Consider the following 21787-nt stretch of genomic DNA (forward strand, 5'->3'; position numbering starts at 1 on the left):
AAAACGTGTTTTCTCGTTGTACCGCAGATTACACAGTCTTAGGAACGTAGATGTTAGGATAGTGTTTATGTTACACATTACGGAATGTAACTAATGAATACGTAATAGGATGGTGTGAACACATTACCAGAATGAATAGTCAAACTCTGCCATTAAAAACCTGAAAGAGGTAATCCTGATTCGTGTATATAATTAGTCAGACACGTTTGTAAATGAACAATAAAGCAGGTCTCGATTTGTACCATATTTTTCAATAATTTCACTCTACATTTTTACCTAATTTATTTAAGATCAGTCTCTTACTGGTTTTAAACGTTAAATATTTGATTAAAAAAAAAAAAAAGAAAAAAAAAAGAAAAAGAAAAAACAGCATACTGATGAACAGTCTGTCTCATTTCTTTCCATGACATGCAGACAATGTAAAAATCTGTCGTCATTTTAATCATAGTAACATGATCTGCAAATCAATACACTATTCACTTTTGGTTCACACCGTCTGGAAAGATAATAAGAGCATCATCAGGTATCAAACTTTCCTGGCAAAAAATCCTGGATTTGTGGATAAGTCTCTTGTTTTTCATGCGAAGTAATACAAGACCTCTTACATAAAGCATAGATAAATTCTTGTCTATCTCTCTAATTATTCTATAAAAATGTAATTACGGGTTTTAATTATTACCCCAATAACGGAAGTACTCAATGTGTACATCGACTAGAGGAGACAGATTGACTATGAAGTCACAGCACATAAAAAGGCATGTTTTGCTATTATAGTCTGGGGACCTGTTTATTGTTATACTTGTTTTCTTGCCTCAACAAAATTTCCCCTTCTAGCGCCACAAGCCTATCTCAAACGATTGATGTCAACTATACACTTGGGATCGAAATCAAACGCCACTTCTCATGCGCTGTACAAGCCGTCTTCGTGTACGATATATCAGTGTAGTGATTGGTGATTACGTAATCTCCAGGTTTTCGAGTTTGCAGTGGAATACATATTATCAGTTTACATGATATTTCCACAGCTTTCACAACTGTCTTCTTCAGATGTGTCGATCTGTGGGAGTGTTACGCAAAATGACAACCTTAACTCAGCTCTAAATTGAAAATCTAGAAATTGTTTTGCTGGAAATGCAGAAATGCCATATCCCGTGAGTCTTGACCCTAAAAAGTAGCCGCTAGAGGCAACACAAACCGCGACTCAATGGACAATGTTCTGTAGTATTTGGAAGTAAATATATTGGCAATTTAGAGCCCCATTGTTGGTGCGTAGTACAAAGGAAGGCGATTAATCGCAATATAACTTATGTCAGACATGAAATACTTATGAGCTCTTCAATACTTGTTAAAAATCTTGGAGCTGATTAGTCGAAGCCAACGTTGCAAAGCTGTCAGGAAAGAAGGTACTTTGTGTTATGAGCTAGCAAAAGGCTTCATACGCGCCTGGTAGGTATCCAGACTCTCTCCATTACACTTTAACGACTCTCCAAGGCTTATTTCAAAAGAACAAGACACAGGATGAACAGATGTCAGCTTCAGGATAACGGAAAAAAATTATACATACAGTTCACACGTATGACAGCGATGAGGATTCTTACTTTGCCGCCATTCCTGAAACGTAAATAAAAAATCAAATTCAAAAATAATGCAATATAAAGAAAAAGATGATGATATAAGTGAAGCAACAGAAAGAGTAAGAAATACACTAAACAATCCACCAACGACGATACGCTTCCCGGGAAGCAGGCTTATCAGGTATTGGACACTTCCAAAAATATCATTTTTACACTTGTCCTTTTGGTGTTGGGCGGTAATGGAAAGTATCCGGTTATTCAGCTATTTTTTAAAAACAATTAATATCGCAAGTTAGAAATTGAAAAAATGGAAATTTGTTATACTGTATGCTGAAATTCTAGTGTTGCGACTTGTCTTACATACACTAAAAATGTATGTACTCATACTTAACGCGCGGGATTTGTGTGTATACATAGCAAGGAATCGCATTCCATGTACAAACGACACGCAATGTTTTGTGATCCGAAACACATGGCTAGTATGGTATCGACGAACAGCTGGGTACCTAAAAGCGATTATCGCGAATCGTGACAAAAACACACACACACACATTACATCGCTGATGCCAACCCATGTCCCAGGGCTTGTTTTGTGTTCACTATTCAGTTATCAGGCATCTGGATCGTCTAGAGAAAGCAGTACGAATCTACGCTACAACTCCTAGTATTGCGGTTTTATTACATTGAAGAATATCAGGTACTGGATTGTTGACTCAGTACTCGAGTTTTCAGACACACTTAAACTGCAATGCCTAAATACAATAATGAAATGAAGGTAAAAGAATTTATTCTGCTCTCATTTCAGAGCTTCATCAGGACTCATTCAACAGTTAATGAAGCTACTTCTATGTTCATCCTTGCATTCAAACAGACATAAACCACCGACTAGCATTTGTAGTAAAGGAAATGAAGGCGTAAGAAAAAGCATATCATTCAGATAACTATTCTTTTTTTATTAGTCGTCTAGTTCCATTAAAACTGTTAGTATATATATTATTAGGCTCCCAAGTCTCAGTTCTCACCTCAATGGCGCTTAAGCACGTGGCAAACGAGACCAATTTGAAAACAAAAGTCTTGCGATTTCAACTACTTGAGGTTAGTAAACGGGTAAAGGATCTTGACGTGGCTATACGATCCTGCACGGCTGAGCGAACAATACACAGGTGTTGGACGAAACTATGAGAGAATTGTGAGAAATGTACGCTTGAACATAAATGCATATACTAGCCAAACCTTTAAGTCGCACTGTTGTATTTGACCACAAACTGCACCTATGTAATGTCCTCAATACGTTGTAAGTGTCAGTCGTGGTGAGAACAGTATTCTACGCAGTTGTGAGTGCATTATGTCGCAGCTAAGTGAATTCGAACGTGGGCCAATTGTTGGTGCTTGTATGGTAGGAAACTCCATAAACAAGTGAGTCATGCGTTTGGTGTTCCAATAGGCACCATATACTTGTATAATATTGGTACCGCATAAACGGAAACCGGAAAAACATATTTCGCAAAGTCACAATGAGGACGGAAGTATGTGTCGCGGGTCGTGACGGACCGTCATTGAAGAGGACTGTAACGGAAAATAAGAGGACGACAGATGCAGAAGTCGTTGCACTCGCGAAACCTGTCAGCGCCTAAACAACTCCCGAAGCAGAGAATTTCAGGGTGAGCTGGAATCCCAAAAACCACTCCTCAGTGATGCAAATGCCCGTAACAAGAGAGAACGTAGTGGCCAAGCCATAAAATGAAGCAATGGAAGAAAATCATTTGGTTGGATGAGTCTTATTTCACACTGTTTCCCAACTTCTGGCTGAGTTTACGTCCCAAGAGTGAAAAAATGACAGGGGGTTCGGTGATGATTTGGGCAACCATACCGTGGTATTTCATAGACCCCCACGGTTGCTCTGGACCATTTTGGCACATACAGCTCGCATCGTCCACTACTGGTTTTGCAAAAACGAGGAAGAACTGTCGCATCTCCAGTAGCAACCACATTCACCAGATCTCAATATTATTTCGCATTTGTCGTCTACCTTGGAGAGAAGGGCGCATTATTACTATCGATCTCCACTTGTCGTTATTTTGGAGGAATAATGGTGTACGATTCCTGAGCCGTGCTCACCCCCAACTATGCGTTTTCATGATCTTGGCTGTCTATCTGCGTTTGCTTTCCCCCGCCCTTGTTGCGGTTACGTCGTGGTTCTTCTTCCTCCTACGTGTGGCAGCAGTAAGGTGCGCCGTGTTTCTTTGGGTTGGTGCATATAGTTTCCGGCTAGGGGATCTGGAGGCGGTCGGTCGGTTGTTGCGGACGAGGGAAGTTACCTCCGCGCGGTGCAGTTGGCTGGGTCCGTTGGCAGCCCCTGCGCAGTGTCGGAGCGTGTGTGGAGCTGCCCGATCGGTATGAGCTCCGTGGTTCACCGACCCAGGACGTCAAAGTTGAGTAGTGGTTTCAACTACCCAAGCCACGTCATTTCATGTTGCGGTGGTTCGTTTCGGTGGTTTGCTGCTGGGGAGGTTTTCCTGTGAGCAACACTGAGTATTTCTACTGCTGAAATTTAGCCGCCATGCGGTGCAATTAACTATTTTGGTTTCCATATTCGAGTGCACCAATGAAATTTTCTGCCCTGTGGCCGTTAGTGTTCTGGTTACCTACCCTGGGCACTGACGTAAATTCAGGCAGCGTTCTTTTGGGTGAAGTTAACTGTATTACCGTGTTTCAAATTCAAGTGTACCGGCGGAATTTTTGTGCCTAGTGGCCGTTAGTGTTCCGGTTACCTGCCCTGGCCACTAATGTAATTGCAGGCAGCATCCTTTCCTCACCTGTTGTCGCTGTCCAACATGGTGTGTAATTTTGACTGCTAATACACACTCCATTGTGGATTATCACGTTTGTAACCTTTTCTGTCTGAGTTCTCATGTACTGATTGATGGGAAGCAAGTCGTTGTGTCGGTCGGTCCGTGGTTGTCCCCTGGTTGGGTTCCGACGGACCAATTGTAGTTAGGCTCACCACCTGTCTCTCCTAAGTGAATGAGGGCAGACCGACCTCCCTGGAGGCTTCTACAGTGCCACCGGTGTTTAATTATCTGTTTTTAGCTGCTTAAAATTTTAGGCTTATGGTTATTTTTTCTTAAGAATTTTGCAAAATTAATTCTTTAATTTATCTTTCAAGCTTAAACATTGCGGCCTTCTGCTTTTAAAAGATTATGGTAATATATTTTAAAATATTGAAACTTAATTGTGGCATTCAGTCTTTGGTGCTGCACCTTGCATATGTTTGTTCTATCTACTTTGCTGTGATATTTTTTTAATTACTTTATTGCTGTCTTAATTGGATTTTTATCTTGTTGGGTTGTTAAGATTTCTTGTTTGAAGGTCTTCAGCCATGAAAGAGCTGCATTCGGTAAAGGTCCGGCTATGTGCCGCTTTGGTTGTAAAAGTGTTATTAAATTACAATTAGAAGGTGAAACTTACCCCAACCTTATTTGGCTCTTTCCACAATCCTAATTACCTGTTCTGCCCAGCGCGTTTAGCGGACATACCAATTCCCATGAAAACTGTACAAGACCCGTATTTCTCCATTCCGAGACAATTGGAAGCTGTTTTGAATGCCAACTGTTTCCCAACACAGTATTTGGCATGATAATGTGTTGAGTTTGTGGTGTTTCCATATTTTTGCCCTATGCTGTCTCTAACCTCTCAGGCGCTAGTTGCAGGGGTCGTTGAAATCCTGTGTAGCATCGAGTATGGTCGTCCTGAAGACATCAATTCCATATTCGTATGACAGTAGTATGACCCTGATCAACACGAGCAGTAACATCATGCAATGATCAACTACGTCTAGATGGGACACGACTTCTGTTGTTATATCGTCCCTTCTCTCACGAGGCATAACACGATCTTCTCGCATTCAAATACGAATTGTGCATGAGAAACTCGCTGCATAATCTCTTCGTGTACAGACTAGGTGGCGTTACTTTTAGCTATAATGTACAGTTCCGCTGAAAATGTGAATCATTTGCATATCTAAACACGTTGTACACTTCATGCCAATTTGACGTTTGTTGTACGCCGCACTCACGGCGTTGCAGCTTTAATGGGCGGTACTATCATTTCAATAAAGTAAAAATAATAACTGTTCTCGCAGCTTTGGTTGCTACTCCCGTGGTAGGGTGTAAAAAATACTGCCCTGACATTGCACGATTTGCATACCAGCATTCAAAATGTTCCGGCGAGAGGATGAACGCCGTTGCAGCGACTGCTTATTTTAGTTACAGGTGATAGTATAAGATCAAAATGTGTAGTTAAGGGATTTATATGTATTGTCCTCCAATGAAGGTCAATAACGTTCTTGTATATACAGTTTTACGACACACACCGTAAAGTGACTTGCGGAGTATAGGTTTCGAAAACACTGTAGCAACGTCCTCCGCGCGTATGTGAGGTCACCATGTAGAAAGCAGGGAAGAAGCCGATGGCTGAGCGTTTATCGGTTTACATGGAGTAGCTTTTTATGTAATAATTTTGCTATATTGAAATGAACACTCGAATATTAGTTTACTGTTACCGGTACAAGCAGAATAAGGGTCCTTTGTTGGAAGACTGCTGAACGGCCACAACTATTTACATTTTGTAAAAATGTGTTTTCCGAGTTTTCGATAGCTTGTGGCCTGTTCACGAGGTATTGAGTAGAAAAGTACCGTTAATAGAATTGTAAGACTCCCGTTATTGATTCAAATATAATTCAGAAGGAGTGTTTTAGGATGGTTTTCCAAATAGGTACACACTGAGAGAGGTCAGTTAGATGCAAAATATGAATTCGCACGTAACAAACAGACTGCAATAACAATGTTAAACGATTTCCTCACCTCATAGAACAAGTCACTACCAAATAGAAGAATAAATAGAAGAATTTATATATTAATCTTATGTTCGTTAAGGCATTCTAACTTTGTGTTCAAAGGGACACTGGCCAAATACTGATAAAAGAGAACCTTACACCACCTCTCCTCCCTTGCTAAGAAATACTGGCAGTGGAAAGTATATCTACCACCCGGATTTTAACCAGCATATGTCTGAAGAGTGCCACTGCATAGGCCTTCGTTAGCTATCTTGGCTACGAAAGCATTGACATTATAAACGTTATGTTCCATGTGTATTACGCCGCGTAAGAGTGTTGAGGTGATGGCAGAGGCATCGAAGAGGAATAAAAATAATATGGACCACATACACTATGTAATCAAATGTATCCGGACACCCCCCTCCCCCAAAACATACGTTTTTCATATTGGGAGCATTGATCTGCCACCAACTGGCAGGTAATTCGTATCAGCAACCTCAGTAGTCATTAGACATCGTGAGAGAGCCGAATGGGGCGCTCCGTGGAACTCACGGACTTCGAAAGTGGTCAGGTGATTGGGTGTCATTTGTGTCATACGTCTGTATGCGAGATTTACACTCTCCTAAACACTGTTTCCGATGTGATAGTGAAGTGGAAACGTGAAGGGATACGTACAGCACAGACGTTTAGAGGCCGACCGCGTCTGTTGACTGACAGAGACCGCCGACAGTTGAAGAGGGTCGTAATGTGAAGCAGGCAGACTTCTGTCCAGACCATCACACAGGAATTCTAAACTGCATCAGAATCCACTGCAAGTACTGTGACAGGCGGGAAGTGAGAAAACTTGGCTTTCATGGTCGAGCGGCTCCTCATAAGCCATACATCACGACGGTAAATGCCAAACGACGCCTCGCTTGGTGTAAGAATGGTGTAAGGAGCGTAAACGTTAGACGATTGAATAGTGAAAAAACGTTGCGTAGAGTGACACATCACGATACACAAAGTGGCGATCCGATGGCACGGTGTGAGTAGGGTGAAAGCCAGGTGAAAGCCATCTGCCAGCGTGTGTAGTGTCAACAGTAAAATTCGGAGGCGGTGGTCATACGGTGTGGTCGTGTTTTTCACGGAGGGGGCTTGCACCCCTTGTTGTTTTGCGTGGCACTATCACTGCACAGGCCGACATTGACGTTTTAAGCACCTTCTTTGCTTCCCAGTGCTGAAGAGCAATTCGGTGATGGCGATTGCATCTTTCAACACGATCGAGCACCTGTTCATAATGCATGGCCTTTGGCGGAGTGATTACACGACAATGACATCCCTGTAATGGACTGGCCTGCACAGAGTCCTGACCTGAATCCTATGGAATACCTCTGGAATGTTTTGTAACCCCGACTTCGCGCCAGGCCTCACCGACCGGCATCGATACGTCTCGTCAGTGCAGCACTCCATGAAAAATAGGCTGCCATTCCACAAGAAACCATCCAGCACCTGACTGAACGTATGCCTGCGAGAGTTCCAAGCTGTCATCAAGGCTAAGGGTGGGCCAACGCCATACTGAATTCCAGCATTACCGATGGAGAGCACCACAAACTTGTAAGTCCTTTTCAGTCAGGTGTCCATATACTTTTGACCACATAGGGTATTATGCTGCAGGAGGTCGACTCCATCGCTCGCGAAGAGAAAAAAATTACTGGGCGCTAACACTAAAAGTCGTCATTTTAACAACCAATACAAAGAATCAAAGTACTGCTCCTTTGTCATATTTAGAGACTGTGATTGATTATTCATGAGAATTAATCCTAAGCCGTTATTTCGAGCATCGTGGGATTCTAGATTCTAGGCTTGTTTGTTAAGACTGAAGTAATGTGTGTGGACGTTCTTCGGGTCTCAGGCTTTGACAGTGGTGTCTGAATCCGACTTCGCGAAGTAGTAATGGGAGAGCTGAATGTAAGTTAGAAGACAACGCCTGGAGAGGTTAAACAATCTGTTATTTCTTGTGATAGATGTAGAAATAGCGGAACCGTGTAGTATTTGCTTCGATTTTTGTTTTCTTCTTTCTGAAACCGAAGCAAAGGTTGGAATGGTTTGAGCATTAGCGAGATGTTAAGAATTTTTCTATGACTCAACACCACGCCAATCAGTACATTAAATCTGAAGAATAAGTACGCAGTGGTACAACGTGACAGCTAATGCTCTGAACTAACTTTAAACAAGCTACGATCACACTGATTCCCGTGGGCATGTCAGTCACCACCTTTTAGAACATACGGTCAAAATTTACAAAGGCTAGTACGACGTATTTTAGTTGTCACTGCCATATTACATAGCTGACTTAGTAACAACAAAAAACGGAATATGGTACAAGGAACTGTAGTCCAAAAGTTATGTCAATAACATTTGTTGTATTGATGATGATTTAAGACCGAAAGTACACACATAAAAAAAATAAAAAGTTTTGCATCGCCCCGGTTCCCAACGGAGGGGGTCACACAGCCGATCAGTTCCAGTCATTCCACTAGGAAGGAGGTACACAGCTCGTGTTATCCGTAGTTCAACCATGCCTAGACGGTCAACACCGCGGTTCGATCGCGTCCGCCTCATTACGTTGTGCCAGGAAAGGCTCTCAATAAGGGAAGTGTCCAGGCGTCTCCGAGTGAACCAAAGTGATGTTGTTCGGACATGGAGAAGATATAGAGAGACAGTAATTGTCGATGACATGCCTCGCTCAGGCCGCACAGGGGATAATACTGCAGTGGATGACCACTACCTACGGATTATGGCTCAGAGGAGCCCTGACAGCAACGTCACGATGTTGAACAATGTTTTTCGTGCAGCCAGAGGACGTCGTGTTACGACTCAAACTGTGCGCAATAGGCTGCATAATGCGCAACTTCACTCCCGACTTCCATCTTTGCAACCACGACACCACGCAGCGCGGTACAGATGGGCCCAACAACATGCCCCAATGGACCGTCCAGGATTGACATCACGTTCTCTTCGCCGATGAGTGTCGCATATGTCTTCAACCAAGCAATCGTCGGAGACGTGTTTGGAGGCAACCCGCTCAGGCTCAGCGCCTTAGACACACTGTCCAGCGAGTGCAGCAAGGTGGAGGTTCCCTGCTGTTTTGGGGTGGCATCATGTGGTGCCGACGTACGCCGCTGGCGCTCAGGGAAGGCGCCATCCTCCGACCAATAGTGCAACCATATCGGCAGCATATTGGCGAGGCATTCGTCTTCATGGACGACAATTCGCGGCCCCATCGTGCACATCTTGTGAATGACTTCCTTCAGGATATTTACATCGCTCGACTAGAGTGGCCAGCATGTTCTCCAGACATGAACCCTATCGAACATGCCTGGGATAGATTGAAAAGGGCTGTTTATGGACGACGTGATCCACCGACCACTCTGAGGGATCTACGCCGAATCGCCGTTGAGGAGTGGGACAATCTGAACCGACAGTGCCTCGATGAACTTGTAGATAGTACGCCACGACAAATACAGGCATGCATCAATGCAAGTGGACGTGCTACTGGGTATTAGAAGTACCGCTGTGTACAGCAATCTCAACCACCACCTGTCAAGGTCTGGCTATATGGTCGAACAACATGCAATGTGCAGTTTTCATGAGCAATAAAATGGGCGGAAATGATGTTTACGTCGATCTCTATTCCAGTTTTCTGTACAGGTTGCGGAACTCTCAGAACCGAGGTGATGCAAAACTTTTTTTGATGTGTGCAGATGAAAATAATAAAAAGAATTAATATCACAGTTTTTCTCGGATTTAAGATGTATTTTCTGAGTCATTTAAGAACTATGTTGTACTACCTACAGAAAATAAACATACTGCCTGACAAAAAAGTGAAGGGCGCAGAATACATGGCCGAATTTCATTGTAATTTCTTATCGGAGGCTATGAACATGATTTGAGTGGAAATTCTGTGACAGGTAGAAAGGCCTGCAGAACACATTAGCGTTGTTTGTGTTTCGTGTTGTTACCCGGCCTGGCATGGTATCTAACGGACGTGACCTGCATCAGATGTTATCACTGTGAAGGACACGGGGAAGCGTACTGTATGAAACGGCGCTATGAGCACGTGACAGAGTTTGAAAGGTGCCTCATTATTTTGTCTACAGTTGATCGGCTGGTCTAATCGGTCAATAACCAGATTTTATGGGCATTTGGATGTGACAATGGCTCGATATTGGACTGCATGGTGTAATGTAACGGACTACTGAAACTACCGATACCACCGGCAGGCGAGGTGTGCGGTGCCGTCAATCAACTTCAAGGAGCAAGTGAACTTTAACTACGTAAACATAAACATATTACTATTTTGTTACAAAACTGTTAATATGAGGACAATCATGAGGTATATTGCCACAGAACTATATTATAAACACTTTTCATTTTTCATACTATGTTTTTCATATATGTATACGTGCGATGTGTAAAATATCGATATACAAGCAAGGTTGACGGTACTGCACAGTTTGTAAGCTCTGTGAATAGGAGCCGGTGGTTGGCGGGTGTAGAGACAATGGGCAGTTGGTGCTGAGACGTCTTGTAATACGCTTGCTTTGAGAAGGTCAAGGATAGAGGGAACGAAATGATGTACTGGAAAATCTGTTACACTGAAAATGATTGACTATCGTCACGATCAGCATTTATAAAATAAAAGTTGGAAGTTTAAATATGTGTCAGTTCTTACGCAACAGAAGACACACCCTGGGCCTCAAATTGATTTAACAAACAGCGGATGGCGAGATTCATCACTGGACCACGAGCGTGGAACAACGACCAGTAAAGGTAAGAAAGTTATATTACTCTAGATTCAAATTGTGGTGATACCTTTCTTTCTCCATGTCTTCAACCCTGTATGTACTCTGTTGTTAGAGTGAACAGCGTGACGGGGACTTGAGACCACACAGGTTTAAAATGATAATTTGTAGCTCAATCTATTACAACTGATAATAATTAATATTTGTCCCCCGGAGAAAGAGGTGCGTTACAATGGGAACGCGAGGGAAGGCATACTCACTGTCAAGCTTCCGGTCGACCAAGCCTGACACCACAAAGGAGAATCGCCATGCTATAGACCAAGCACTTCTTAACCTCTTTATATCCGCGCCTGTTATCCCACAAGTAATGGACTCCTAGAAACATTCTATGTCATCTCACAGCTGCAGCAGCTGTACTATGGAATTTCTGCCCCATGCGTAGACTACCATTAACAATGCAACAGAAACGGGTGTTTTTGGAGTGGTTCCACAAGCAAGCATCATGAACAGCAGACGTATGACATTGCATTGTGTCCAGTGTTCTGCACTACTCAGCAGGACCATCGCTAGCCAATATGGCTGGCGATCTGGAGAGAAGTCCCATTCTTTCAATGTTTTGGAGATGCACAGCGGCGATACTGCCAGCGTCAAGGTGTAGCGTATGATTCCAGTTCACATCTGGCAGCGGCAGAGGGAGCTCTGACGACACGGCTGTACGTCACGGACATCCAGCGTCCTCACGTGTTACCTCTCAGCGACAGTGACATGGTGCCCCTTATCACTATAAAATGTCTGCGTGATGCTGAAGTAACCCTGTGGTCAGCAAGATCCCAAGATTTATGCATGATAGAGCATATGAGTGACCAGCTCGGACTTCATTTCCATCCCACTGCCAGTATGCTAGATGTGGCGGACTGGTTACAACAGTTATGGACGAGCTTGAGCCAGGAGACGACACAACGGCTTTTTGACACCCTTCCAAACGAAATCAGTGTTTGCATTTCGGCCAAAAGACGTGAAACGCCATGCTCATATGTGGGTTCATACCGCTAATATCTTTGTAACTTGAACTGAGTTCTGTAATCGCTGAAATAACATCACACAAACCTCCAAACCCGCGAAGTTTCACTTCGTTTTCTCCTCCCCTTCCGTGTGCTTCACTTTTGTCACACAGTGTAAATAAAATACAGTACAAAAATAGTGCATTACAATACTGTAGCGATGACAGAATACCTATGCGCAAGTGGACGTTTAGCCCTGATTACTACACTACTGACCATTAAAATTGCTACACCACGAAGATCACCTACTACAGACGCGAAATTTAACCGATAGGAAGAAGATGCTGTGATGTGCAAATGATTAGCTGTTCAGAGCATTCACACAAGTGGCGCCGGTGGCGATACCTACAACGTGCTGACATGAGGAAAGTATCCAACCGATTTTTCATACACAAACAGCAGTTGACCGGCGTTGCCTGGTGAAACGTTGTTGTGATGCCTCGTGTAAGGAGGAGAAATGTGTACCATCATATTTCCGACTTTGATAAAGGTCGGATTGTAGCCTACCGCGATTGCGGTTTATCGTATCGCGACGTTGCTGCTCGCGTTGGTCGAGATCCAATGCCTGTTAGCAGAATATGGAATCGGTGGGTTCAGCAGGATAATACGGAACGCCGTGCTGGATCCCAACGGCCTCGTATCACTAGCAGTCAACATGACAGGCATCTTACCCGCACGGCTATAACGGATAGTGCAGCCACGACTCGATCCCTGAGTAAACAGATGGGGACGTTTGCAAGACAACAGACACCTGCACGAACAGTTCGACGACGTTTGCAGCAGCACGGACTATCAGCTCGGAGACCGTGGCTGCGGATACCCTTGACGCTGCATGAGAGACAGGAGCGCCTGCGATGGTGTACTCAACGACGAACCTGGGTGCACGAATGGCAAAACGTCATTTTTTCGAATGAATCCAGGTTCTGTTTACAGCATCATGATAATCGCATCCGTGTTTGGCGACATCGCAGTGAACGCACATTGGAAACGTGTATTCGTCATCGCCGTACTGGCGTATCACCCGGCGTGATGGTATGGGGTGCCTAGGTTACGTCTCGGTCACCTCTTGTTCGCATTGACGGCACTTTGAACAGTGGACGTTACATATCAGATGTGTTACGGCCCGTGGCTCTACCCTTCATTCGATCCCTGCGAAACCCTACATTTCAGCAGGATAATGCACGACCGCATGTTGCAGGTCCTGTACGGACCTTTCTGGATACAGAAAATGTTCGACTGCTGCCCTGGCCAGCACATTCTCCAAATCTCTCACCAATTGAAAACGTCTAGTCAATGGTGGCCGAGCAACTGGCTCGTCACAATGCGCCAGTCACTAATCTTGATGAACTGTGGTATCGTGTTGAAGCTGCATGGGCTGTACCTGTACACGCCATCCAAGCTCTGTTTGACTCAATGCCCACGCGTATCAAGGCCCTTATTACGGCCAGAGGTTCTGGGTACTGATTTCTCAGGGTCTATGCACCCAAACTGAGTGAAAATGTAATCACATGTCAGTTCTAGTATAATGTATTCGTCCAATAAAGACCCGTTTATCATCTGCATTTCTTCTTGGTGTAGCAATTTTAATGGCCAGTAGTGTATTTGACAATCTAACTGTTAGGGAGCAGAGACACGAGGACAATGTTAGGTCCTTTAAAAACGCAAGAAAACTTGTAAATAAAAAGGCAATAATGAAATATATTAAAATATAGATGAAAATAACACGAAACAATAATACAAAGAAGACTTACTAAGTTGACTAAAATTCTTCTGGGTGTCGTACCGTGTCTTTGTGTCAAGTACTGCAGCTATAAATTGTAAAACCAACGTTTCGACCTTATTACAAGTCCCTTTCTAAGGGCAAGACAGGTTTTGGTGGAGGAAAGGTATTTCTATTTATTGCAGACGAGCAGTGTTAAGTACGTCAAATTTGTGAAACTTTATTGGTCCTAGAATATACTAGGCTAGTTATGACGAAATGGAGAAGATACGAAAGACGCTATTCGTGGGCTGGCCGAGTTGTCAGTCAGTGACGACATTCTGCAAATCAGCGCATAGTTTCTCGTGGGTACATTTTCTTCTTGGTGTGCGCGGGAATACACTGACAGTCCGTCTACTACTGTTTGAGTACCGAGCGAGGTGGCGCAGTGGTTAGACACTGGACTCGCATTCGGGAGGACGACGGTTCAATCACGCGTCCGGCCATCCTGATTTAGGTTTTCCGTGATTTCCCTAAATCGCTCCAGGCAAATGCCGGGATGGTTCGTTTCAAAGGGCACGGCCGACTTCCTTTCCCGTTCTTCCCTAATCCAATGAGACCGATGACCTCGCTGTCTGGTCTCCTTCCCTAAAACCAACCAACCAACCAACTGTTTGAGTAAGGCCGTTGTAATACGGTCAAAACGTTTGTTTTACAGTTAATAAAACTGAAGTCTTTTACACAGTGACGCAGTACAACACCGAGAAGAATTTTACTCATCATGATACCGGACGCCGGAAGACTATTTTTAGCTACTTATACAAAGTGAATGGCACAGATATCTGAGCAAAGCAGTAAACAACTACTGCACCATAAAAACCAAATACAGATTTAGAAATACACAACAAAAAAGTAGAGAAAGCAGCAGAAAAATACTTTTTTTCAAACTGAAAGTGTTAAATTTAGGATTCCGTAGCAGAAACAGCAACAGAGCAGGTACGCAGTGGTCCGGAGAAAAGAAAAATAGATACAGCGTGAAGAGAAGAAACGATAGTAAAATGTAAATATTAAATGTTTTAATACGATAATTTGTTTATAGTAGTGGTTAATATACACTAATGGCCATTAAAATTGCTACACCAAGAAGAAATGCAGATGTAACGGGTATTCATTGGACAAATATTTAAGATGTCTCCCGCAGTCGGAGACGAAACGTTGGGAATCGACACAGAATTCGTCAACCGACCACGGCATAACAGTCCGGATAATTATAATGGACATGATATTATACTAGAACTGACATGTGATTACATTTTGCCGGCCAGAGTGGCCGAGCGGTTCTCGGCGCTTCAGTCCGGAACCGCGCGACCGCTACGGTCGCAGGTTCGAATCCTGCCTCGGGCATGGATGTGTGTGATGTCTGATGTCCTTAGGTTAGTTAGGTTTAAGTAGTTCTAAGTTCTGGGGGACTGATGACCTCAGCAGTTAAGTCCTATAGTGCTCAGGGCCATTTGATTACATTTTCACGCAATTTGGGTTCATAAATCCTGAGAAATCAGTACCCTGAACAACCACCTCTGGCCGTAATAACGGCCTTGATACGCCTGTGCATTGAGTCAAACAGAGTTTGGATGGTGTGTACAGGTACAGCTGCCCATGAAGCTTCAACACGATACCACAGTTCATCAAGAGTTGTGACTGGCGTATTGTGACGAGTCAGTTGCTCGGTCACCATTGACAAGACGTTTTCAATTGGTGAGAGATCTGGAGAATGTGCTGGCCGGGGTAGCAGTCGAATATTTTCTGTATCCAGAAAGGCCTGTACAGGACTTGCAACATGCGGTCGTGCTTTATTCTACTGATAATGTAGGGTTTCGCAGGGATCGAATGAAGGGTAGAGCCACGGGTCGTAACACATCTGATATGTAACGTCCACTGTTCAAACTGCCGTCAGTGCGAACAAGAGGTGACCGAGACGTGTAACCAATCGCACCCCATACCATCACATCGGGTGATACGCCAGTATGGCGATGACGAATACACGTTTCCAATGTGCGTTCACTGCGATGTCGCCAAACACGGATGCGACTATCATGATGCTGTAAACAGAACCCGGATTCATCCGAGAAAAAGACGTTTTGCCATTCGTGCACCCAGGTTCGTCGTTGAGTACACCATCGCAGGCGCTCCTGAATGTGATGCAGCGTCAGTGGTAACCGCAGCCATGGTCTCCGAGCTGATAGTCCATGCTGCTGTAAACGTCGTCGAACTGTTCGTGCAGATGGTTGTTGTCTTGCAAACGTCCCCATCTGTTGACTCAGGGATCGAGACGTGGCTGCACGATCCCTCACAGCCATGCGGATAAGATGCCTGTCATCTCGACTGCTAGTGATACGAGGCCGTTGGGATCCAGTACGGCGATCTGTATTATCCTGCTGAACCCACCGATTCCATATTCTCCTAACGGTCATTGGATCTCGACCAACGCGAGCAGCAATGTCGCGATCGATAAACCGCAATCGCGATAGGCTACAATCCGACCTTTATCAAAGTCGGAAACGTGATGGTATGCATTTCTCCTCCTTACACGAGGCATCACAACAACGTTTAACCAGGCAACGCCGGTCAACTGCTGTTTGTGTATGAGAAATCGGTTGGAAACTTTCCTCGTGTCAGCACGTTGTATCGCCATCGGCGCCAACCTTGTGTGAATGCTCTGAAAAGCTAATCGTTTGCATATCACAACATCTTCTTCCTTTCGGTTAAATTTCGCGTCTGTAGCACGTGATCTTTGTGGTGTAGCAATTTTAAAGGCCAGTAGTCTACAATGCTTTTGATTTATTAGGAACAGTGCAAATGAGACTGAACTGAAATTTGCACCTGGGGGTCATCAATGGCACAATATAAGGAAAAAATACTGCACCTCAACACGAAGCCCACAGTCCCAGCAGCTCTCCGGAACCTTGCTGTCATCCTGTATGCCTGTGGCTGTCAGAGTCTTGCTAGGAGGGAGAATTTTCACGCGACAGTACGGACTGTGAAGAGTCGCGACAGTCTCCAGTTGACTGGCGACGTGGCTGCGCGCCGTTGCCCGCCGACTGCGAATGCTCTGAGTTCGGGGGCGGGCACTGCTTGGCGGACGAGCAGGACTGCTTCGCCGCGGGAGAACTCTTCGCGGAGATTGGCACGAGTCTCCACTGCGGAGGCGGTCCCGAAGCTTCACTACTCTCAGTGGGCTGGCTTCTGCTGAAACGCACCACCAGCTTCTCTCTGGGAGAATCAGTCTCCTCCACCGTAGTCGTGTTCTGCTGCACGATTGGCTCCTCAGCACGATTAGATCTCCTTCGAGCGTTCGCTGAATCTGCAGTAGCAGCGTCTGCTGTGGACAGTTGCTCACCACTTTCTCCGCATTCTTTTCTAATTTCATTTCGAAGTTTTGTTTCAGGCTGCCTCTGTTCACCTGGTGAGGTCACTTGGGTGTGAGATTTTATGGCGATTGAAGCTCTTTGGCTGTTATTCCCACACGGCGACCTACGCACAGGAGAACAGCTTCGCGGACGGGAAATCGGGCCTTTTGCCTCATCACTCTTACCTGTCTCGGCCAGCATAGCCAACAATTCCTCCACGATGCTCTCTGTATCAGTCATTCCTTTGGATGCCTCCTCTGAACAGGTCGTTGCCGGCTGAGTATTTGCTTCTTCACGCATAGCGGAAGCAGAACCTGTGCGTCTGTCACTTCCTTCAGGAACGTGACTCACTGGACTATCCTGGTCGCTAGAGAAACCTTTAGTCCCCCACAGTTTCTTGGGTTCTGTGAAGTTTCCACTTGAGATACCAACTTTGGCAGCACCTCTATTGGAGACAGCTGAACGAGGCATTGTGGTGAGAGGGCGGTTATTTGCCGGTAACATGCCAGTAACTCCTTCTGTGGCAGCCGTACCTTGCTTTGACCTGTTAACCTCTTTTATCCGTGTCAGAAGTACACGACAGGGCTTACACACACCTCCCACAGAGTTAGACGGGCATTGCCCTGTACTATTCATGGTTTTTAAGCCCGCACTTTCTATGCCTTCATCAACGCTGCCCTTAGGTAATTTTAATGCGTGTTTTTCGGCATCTGTCTTCGCCTCCAATTTTGATGTATCGTGAGCACTCTGTACACTCTCCACTGGCTTTCTTTTAGTGTTATCAGACTTTGCTACCGATTTGTGAGCGTGAAAATCGGGTTGTTGTGGCACTGCGGAGTCAGCTTTGGAACGGTCACCATCTGTTGCAGTTGGAACATTGTCTGCAGTCTGCCCACCTTCCACCTCGTTGGATTCTTTATTGACTGTTGATCCAGGTAACACCTCTGCACCAACTGTGGCACACAATTCGTTGTCAAACTTCTGAATTTCCACAGCAGCGTGACCAGTGAGCACTATCTTTCGCTTGCGCCCGTCAGCTGCACACTCTTCTGAGGAAATGAAATGTTGGTGTGTCTCCAAGACTTCTGGCTGTCTTTTCTCATTTATGTTATCGATGCCTGCTGCCTCCACTGAGGGGTTGTCACCACTACGTTTCACATGCTCAGCACCTGATTCCTTACACATATCCACTCGATCATCAATAGCATTCCGTCGAATTTCACTTCGGCGCTGCTCATTTGAAGCGCCGCATTTGCATTCTCCGAGCAAACTTGTTAAGTTCTCGATATGGAATCCTGTCTGGTTGGTCGCCGAAGTGATAGCGGTCTTCACTATCTTTCCCTTCTGGCAATGATACAATAAGTTAGCGATACGAGGTGACGTCAAGTCCACATCAGTTACTCGCGGTCTCTCATTTATTCCGTCTTTGCTGTCACATACCTTCGTCAATGGGTTATTATCTGTTGGTTTAAAGTACTGTGTGCAACCTCCCTTGTGTGAGCCTGCTCTGTCATCGCTATCCACATTCAGCTGAGATTTACTTCGTTGCACTTCATCTGAAGCGACATCTGCAGTGCTGCATTTGTGTGGCCCTGACATACCTATAGGTTTTTCCATGGATAAGACTTTCTGGGCTGCCTTCGAACCTGGGCCCGTTATCGGCAAGCAACCTCTCTGACAGACAGCAGCCTCCATCTTTTTCTTTTTCTCGCAATAATGGATGGCGCTAATGATGGGAGACATTGCGCCTTCCAAACAAGCTTCGGGCAGTCTGTTCTTTGTTCTGTTTCCGACGTCTGCTGCCCGTGCCACACGGTCACTATCAATTGGTTCCAAGTGCTGCGTATCAGCTGTCTTACACGGATTCTCTCTGTCTGTGGTATCCACATTTAACTGAGATTTATTTCCTCGCAGTTCACCGCCATCTGTAGCATCACATTTGTGTCGTTCTAGCAAATCTGTAGCCTCCGAACTCAGACCCGCTGTCGGCACACAACCCCCATGAGAGACAGCAGGCTCCGCCTTCTTTCCCATCTCCTGGTGATGGACTATACTCATGCCAGGACACACCTCGGCTTCTGAATGTCCTACAGGCAGTTTGTTCTTTCTTCTGAATAACGTGTATTTCGTCTGTGTTTCTTGTTCTAGCAAACCTGTAGTCTTGGAACTCGGGCCCGCTGTCGCCACACGAGCTTCATGGGAGGCTGCAGCCTCCACCTTCTCTCCCTTCTTCCGATGACGAATGCAGTCGGCTTCCGAATGTACCTCAGGTCGTCTGATCTTCACTCTGAAAACAGCGTCTGCTACCTGCGTTGCTCGGTCGATGCGAGAAGGTTTTGTATGCTGCACACATGTTTTCTTACTCGGATTCTCTCTATCACCAGTATCCAGATTTGGCTGAGATTTATTCGGAAGTGCTTCATCAGGAACAATGTCTGCACCACTGCCTTTGCGTTGCCCTAGCAAACCTGTAGGGTTCTCCATGGGAACCCCTGTCGCCGAACTGGCGCACCGAGAGAGGACGGTCTCCATCATCCTTGCCATCTGCCTCTGGTAGACGGTGTTGTTGACTGGCGGTAGCTCTACATCTAGGTGGGCCCCCAGATGGTGGGCCTGTGCGACCAGCCACTCTGCGATGCAGCGGGTGTGATTGATGGGCGGTCCTTCTCCCGGTAAGGCTGCGCCACTAGTGCCATCCTTGTAGGCGTCATCTTGATCTGCGACACGACGCCTCTTCCTGCTCCTGGGGCAGATGCTGGCAGCTGCAAAGTGCCGAGTAAAATATTAGAGACCTACACACAGGTATGAGAGGTCTTAACAGAGGAGAGAGGGTGATTCAAATGCTGGGGAAGTGTGAACAGACATAAGCATTAGAATCCGCATTTCCGACAGCTTCATCCTACTCGCTAGCGCGTATCTCACATAACTCAAATGCAATAGTTAGCAGGACTGTAGATGATTGTATTAACGCCTTATGTAATTGCTGGACCATGTGCAGGGTCAGTCCCGTGCTTGCGGAAACTGTTTGTCTACTGCTGCTTAGCTACTGTTTCCTTGGCCTCTCGAATGGTGGTGCCTTGGAAGCTCGCCAAGGGATTGGTTGGTTGGTTTAAAGAGGGGGGGGGGGTGAAGGGACCAACTGTGAGGTCATCAGTCCCTTGCTCCCAGTAGAACAATTACCCAAGGGAAAGTAGAAAACAAAGAAGACATACGACACAATTACAGAAGAAAGGAAGAACCAGAAGAACGACAAACACTACAATGGACAAAACAGGACAATAAAACCTCAGAGAGACGCAAGAAACGGGGAGAAGAGATTAAAAACAAGAAAGCAGATTGCCCTGGCTGGCTGACCATGAGAATAAAAAAGGAGAAGCCAGCTACTCTGCAACACATTAAAACCTCCATCCTAAAAGCCCTAGGGCTGAGGACACAGAGGGAGAAACGACATGTGCTAAAACTCAGATCAAATGATACAACCCACCCTCACGAATAAAACGTAAAACTGAAGCTGCTGTTGAGGCTTTGTCACCCAATACCGAAGGTAGGGTGCTGGGAAAGTTAAAAGTTCGCCGCAGAGCGACTAAAAGTGGGCAGTCCAGCAAGAGGTGGATGACTGTCATTTGGGAGCCACAGCGACAGTGAGGTGGGTCCTCGCGATGGAGGAGGTAACCATGTGTGAGCCATGTATGGCAAATGCGGAGTCAACAAAGGACAACTGATTCCCTGCGAGAAGCCCCCTGGGAAGACTTCCACACATCTGCAGTCTCCTTAATGAGAGACAGTTTGTTGTGCATACTGTTATCCCACTCCGTCTCCCAAATCCGAAAAACCTTCCTGCGTAAACCAGAACGCAGGTCAGTTTCAGAGATGCCCGTATCGACGAGAGGTTTCCGTGTAGCCTGTTTGTCCAGCCTGTCAGCAAGTTCGTGAGATTCAGAAGTGTCTTGGAGTCCACACAAACACCACTGAATGACTGGACCATCCCAGGGCAGAGATGGACTCCTGGATGTTCGCTACCAAAGGATGATGAGGGTAGCACTGGACGATAACTTGTAAGCTGCTCAGGGAGTCAAAACAGAGAAGAAACAACTCACCAGAACAGTAAAGGATTTACTGAAGTGCATGAGATATGGCCACAAGCTCTGCAATGAATACACTGCAGCCAGCGGGCAAGGAAAGCTGTTCAACATGTCCTCTGTTGACATAGGCGAAGCCAACATTACCATCAGCCATCGAGCCGTCAGTGTAAACAACTTCAGAGGCCCGGAACACATCAAGAATCGAGAGGAAGTGACAGGGGAGATCGGCGGGGTTAACAGAATTCTTAAGACCATACAAAAGATCCAAACGAAGCCTTGGCCGAGGTGTACACACCATGGAGGTGTACGTGAATGGACCTCTAGTAGAGGTGGTGTAATGGAAGGA

The 21787-nt window shown here is 45.4% G+C and overlaps 1 protein-coding gene across 1 annotated transcript; it reads right to left on the bottom strand.

The window, feature by feature from the left end:
• Nucleotides 1–1546: 1546 nt before the first annotated feature.
• On the bottom strand, nt 1547–17383 carry LOC124774686. Its single transcript, XM_047249500.1, has 2 exons — nt 16876–17383; nt 1547–1611 (listed from the first exon to the last, which is right to left on the bottom strand). Exons 1-2 carry the CDS (start codon nt 17377–17379, stop codon nt 1555–1557), a joined length of 561 nt encoding a protein of 186 aa, XP_047105456.1. The 5' UTR covers nt 17380–17383; the 3' UTR covers nt 1547–1554.
• Between the last annotated feature and the right edge of the window lie 4404 nt (nt 17384–21787).

This window comes from Schistocerca piceifrons, chromosome 2 (assembly GCF_021461385.2).
Source record: "Schistocerca piceifrons isolate TAMUIC-IGC-003096 chromosome 2, iqSchPice1.1, whole genome shotgun sequence".
Lineage (NCBI taxonomy): Eukaryota > Metazoa > Arthropoda > Insecta > Orthoptera > Acrididae > Schistocerca > Schistocerca piceifrons.